At 39.4% G+C, this 5,246-nt stretch overlaps 1 protein-coding gene across 2 annotated transcripts in view; it reads left to right on the forward strand.

The window, feature by feature from the left end:
- The window catches only part of camkvl (CaM kinase-like vesicle-associated, like), a 67,958-nt gene extending 64,867 nt beyond the window's left edge, over positions 1-3,091 (forward strand). For both annotated transcript variants that reach the window (XM_073823768.1, XM_073823769.1), the window contains one exon: positions 831-3,091. In XM_073823768.1, the coding sequence (XP_073679869.1) occupies positions 831-2,084 (1,254 nt within the window). In that variant the 3' untranslated portion in view covers positions 2,085-3,091. The remainder of the gene's footprint in view (positions 1-830) is intronic.
- The last annotated feature ends 2,155 nt before the right edge of the window (positions 3,092-5,246 follow it).

Genomic DNA, 5,246 nt, shown 5'->3' on the forward strand with positions numbered 1-5,246 from the left:
GAGTTGAAGGTACTGTTGAAATTTGCAGGGCAGCCTAGAGGCAGAGATTCTTTTCTCTGTATAACAATCTTTGACTTGGGCCCTCATATTTCCTTTAGCATCACACCTAGTGTACGATAATACATGGCTACTGTGTCTCATGGCCTGGCCTGATTCTTCAAGCAGCGATCATTCAGGAAATATGTAGTTCAAGTCTGATTGTTGGAAAGACTCTCACTGTACTTAAGCCTCCCTGTATCTGCACACCAGTAACTAACAAATTTATCACTGCCCAGCTGGTCCCATGTGCATTCAGTCATATGCCGTCTGGCTTTTACTCACAGTGTCCTCAATATTCCAGTTAGAATTCCAGTTCATTCACTCAGACAAATCTCCAGATTGAATATTCATCGTAGTGTCACATTTATGTGTATGAAAACTTGTCCCTGTGTTTGTGTGTGTGCCAGGAAGGACCAAAATGGTCCTTTTGAAAAGAGAGAGACGGCAAAGTGATTTGTCCTCAGATGACTTACCGTGGCCCTGATTCATTGATTCACATCATGCTTTTGTCGACACATACATACCAAAAACATTTCATTTAGATCAGCAGCCAGTAACAAACACAAATGAGTCAAAAATGGCATAAATTTCAGAAAAAAAATCAGACGCCTCCCCAAAATTACTAAAACGCCCATCTCCAATGTGTTTGTCTCATGAAGCAATAGAGATGGAAAAACCAAAGACTGCCACGCTGTTAACAATGCATTTCACCTCCATAGCAAAGAAGACCTCAAGTTACTTTTTAGCTGACTAGGTACTAAGTATTTGGTATTTCTTCATTTCACTTTCAGAAAGCGATTCGTGTCACCACATTTATGCAGCGTCTCCGAGCCTCTGACTTGGGATCTTCTGATGGGGTAGTTGAAGGCCAGGGCAAAGGGGGCAGAGCGGATGGATTAGATGGTAAGGGGATACAAACAGACATTTCTACTGTGAGCCTGTCCCACGAGGTGTCCGTCGAAAGCAGACCTGTGGAGAACCAAGAAGAGGAGAAAGAAAGGCACCTAAAGGCAGAAGAGAAAGAAGCAGAGACCCTTGCCAAATCAAACAGCTCTTTAAAAGTCCAAGCGGATGAGCCTAACAAGAAAGAAACTACCGAAGGCACTTCTGAAAGAGCAAGCCAGCCAGGTCCCAAGACCTCGGACAACCGAGAGAACAATGTCCCCAAGGAGCCAGAGGCTACAACCGTTGGCAACGTTGAGAAGAAATCACCTCCAAATCGACGCAAAATGGCTGCCAATCTCTCGATGGATCAAGGCTCATGTTCTGATGCCAAAACCAGTAAACCAGCAGAAAAGGAGCCACCTCTTAAATCAGAAGACAAAAAAGACACGGTTCAAGATATGGCTGCAAGTAGCTGGTGTCAAACACAGCTTCCAGAAGCAGTTGCGGAGAAGCCAGCGGAAGTAGGGGCGACTTGCGAGGTCAATCCTAAGAGCAAAGAGTTGAAGAAAGGACGCGCGGACAAGGGTAGCCAGTCTGTGAAGAACTTCCAGTGTACATATGCAGGATTGGGAACTTCAAGTCTTGGTCGTGATAAAACGGTATTTGAGCAGGAGCTCCAAGAGATGGTCCATGGTGCATCAGGGTACGGAAGCCAGTACTGTCCAACCTACTCTGTTGGACAATACGGAGGTCTGGATCCTGCAAGTGGAGCCAGTGCGGATTGGCAAATGGATTGTGTGATTGAACAAATTGAGAAGCAAATGGCTGCCGTGCTAGAGAAGATCGAAGGGGATATGCCTTCACTGCTAGAGCAGATCAGTGATCATCCCGAGACCCTTCCGCGAGCAAAGAGCGCCAGCTCTTCACCATCGCCCCCACCTCGGTCGTACCATCATTCAACCCCACCGCCACTTCCCACCACACCTCGCCCAGCAATGCCTTCGCTACCACACCTGACCATCCCGCCTCCCTCGTACCCGCCACCTTCCCCACCCAGTCACAGCCATCCACCTGCGGATGAGGGAAACAGTGACGGCCAGAAATCTACAAAGCGGTCTGGCCAATCACCAAGGGGAAGTTTGTCAGGAAAAGGGATGTAAATATAGTAAAAAAGAAGGGGAAAGTAAGTACGCCATGCACCATAAAAATCTTTGGGATGTGGATTATGAATCCACGAGTACAGCATTTGGGCTCTTTGGGCAAGGAGCCTTGTTATTGATTGTATGTGATGGATAAGAAGCTTTTTTTAATGTGTAAAGAGGAAAGTAACTGAGCAAACTGAAATAGGGGAACACTATTTTGTATTATTAGAGAAAACAGTTAAGGTTATCCCACTATAAATGCTTGTATATGGTTCTGCTCTACATTACAAGATCATAGCAAACACTATTATGTTTCCCAACAATTATAATGTAGAGTCTGTGGAGAGTTTGGATACAAGAGTTTATATAACCTGAAAAAAAATCACTTTATTTCCTTACAAGTCGGGACCCTGCTCTGTTTTGGAGAACCGCTGCACATTTGCTCTTCACCAGGTACTGACTTTGAAGGGTGTGATTATTTTTGTCACTTCATCCATCTTGGATTTTTGCTCTGAGATAATGAAGTTGAAGCAGTGCATCTGTGTACTCCCATCAATCATTTTCCTTCTGTAATATTTCTAGACTATTTCATTTATCTTTCTTATTGTATATTCTCGCATTGTACAGCAGTTTCTATACGTCTCTGCCAGACATGACAGTCTGTCATTGATTGAGAATGATAATGCTCAGAGGGCGAGAATTGATCGTAACTTTGAAACAACTTTACAGCTAGATTCTCTTTCCTGGCCTTTTTTTTCACTGTTGTATGTGTCCATCTACATGTTTGTTTGATTCTCATTCTCTATTTTCTCAATTTATGATGCATACTAGTATTACATTGTATAGTACTTTTGCTAATATATCTTAAAGTAAGCTCTAATGTCTGTATGTAAAGTCCTCGCAAATGTCTGTGAATTGTAACTGTGGCTTCCACCTTCCTAATTATTACATAGATTTTGGTGATGTGAATATTATTCCAAGTTATTTTTTGCACTCTCTACACAACTATTTCAATAAAATTCAGATCAAACCATCTTGTTTTATAGCCTTTTATTTTGACATGATTGGTATAAAATGACAGTTGTAACATAACTAGCCCTATAATAAATATTATATCCACAAAATTTGCTTAAAATACAATGTGAAGGGGCTATCATCTCTTTCAGAAAGAATAGATTTATTTGCTAATATAACAAATTGGAAGTGTTTTATTTTTAATTTTCTCAAGATTTTTATCTTTAGTCCATCAGATTACTAAGCAGTCACTATAGTTTACGCTCTTCTTAGCACTTTGTCATTGTCTTGTCAATTACAGATATGCTACTATTCGCGTTATTCTACAACGCGGAAGGAAGCCTATGGGTAAGACTTCTGGTTCATTAGCTGCTATAGGGAAATAACGAGAAGAACAAATGCACTACAAACCAGTGTGTTCATAATTAAGATAATACATTAAAATAATATGGTAAAACACACCGATTTGCAATATCAAGCAGTAAAACGAGCTGTTTTGTACAGCTAAAAATAGCTGGACGTGGATGAGACCAAAAGCCAGACCCATAAATTTTACAAATGGCAGCAACCACTCTCGCAAAAAATGGTGGATACTTGTACTCTGCTTATTTTCTTTTCTAGTGAACAACACTTTCAACACATGCCTCTTTAATGCATTTAAATCATTCTTTAACAGATTCCCCAATCTTTATATAATTTACCTTAATGTTTACATACCCTATGCCTGTGTTTGGTTTGCACAGTCTATTGTCTGTACTGTCAACGTCCTGAAATCTGAGATTCCTCTTAAGTCTTTCAATGCCCAGAAAACCCTGTGTAAGCTTTGAAAATGACAAAATGGCCACTTGACATTAAATACTTTGAAATCACATTGACATGCAATGTGACATGCTACAGCCATCTTTATTTTATTTGCCTTTTAAATGCATTATAAAGGGGTTTGCACTTACCTCATGGTTTGGTCAGTTACCTGGATATGCGGCCATATTGAAGATACTCAGATGTAAACAACAACATGGTTTACACGGTTCATTTACAATTAAAAACGTTGTTTTGCTAACTTATACTGTCTAAACCACTGAAAAAATGTGTGGAAGCTGGTAAATAATATAGAGAAGGACTTAGTAAGCAGGAAAGAGCACAATATTTTGACAAAAGTTAATAGGTGGTAATACATACAAGCAGTATTAATTAAGATATTAGTCTAATATTTCACCTACCTGACCGGTAATGATAAGAACAAACATAAATGTTGTCAAGATTCTTGTCCTGAAAATCCTGGTTCAGTTTGGCCAACGACAAGCGCCTTTTGTTCCTCAGTTTTTTTGGACTTATCTCCTTAATTAACTTAATTAACTTTTGGCAGTCAATATAGTACTCCAAATGTTTTCCCGGTCTGACTGATCAGTACAGCCCAAAACATGACAATAACAGACCATTTTCAGCAGCAATAATCAGCAAAATATGCAAGTTTTGTTCAGTTCAGTGGCATTGTTTACGTTAAGTGCCACCAATTGATAATTTGCAATATATAATCTCGAAGTAGTGCAAAAAAAAGTCTGAATTCTGCTATATAAACACAATTGTGAGGAAAAAGGAAATTCCTCATTCAGGATATCCTAATATGCGAGTAGTTTTAATAATCTCATACCAATTGAAAGTCTTTGTTATTAGAGAATTTTCACCGTAGGACCATTTCAAATAATCCAGACAGATTTTTAAACTGTTATCATTTCAAAATAGTACAACATACAATTTCGCTTACCTGTTAATATAAATTATAATCTGAAATCCTGATGTGTATATTAAAAAAATCCATGTTCTACCTGAAAGCAATTTAACGCACATTTCAACGCATAACAACTACATCTCCCATAGTGCGTAGCGCAACCCAAGCTTTGGGCGAGTCTATTTTGTAACTCGTTGGGGGGAAAGCAATGCTAAAATAATGGTTTCGACAAACTCTAAAAGAGGTTTTCGTTATTACACAATTACGTTTGCTATAAACTATTAATCGAAACGTTTAACATTTGACCATCAATGCATCTAATGTATGTGACGGTTTGATATAAACACGACTTTGTCTTATTTCCCTGTATCTTGAATAATAGCGCAGTCTCAACTCAAACTCTGCACATGTTGGTTCTCCGCTCATGAACTGAAGAA

The sequence above is a fragment of the Garra rufa genome, chromosome 18 (genome assembly GCF_049309525.1).
Source record: "Garra rufa chromosome 18, GarRuf1.0, whole genome shotgun sequence".
NCBI lineage: Eukaryota > Metazoa > Chordata > Actinopteri > Cypriniformes > Cyprinidae > Garra > Garra rufa.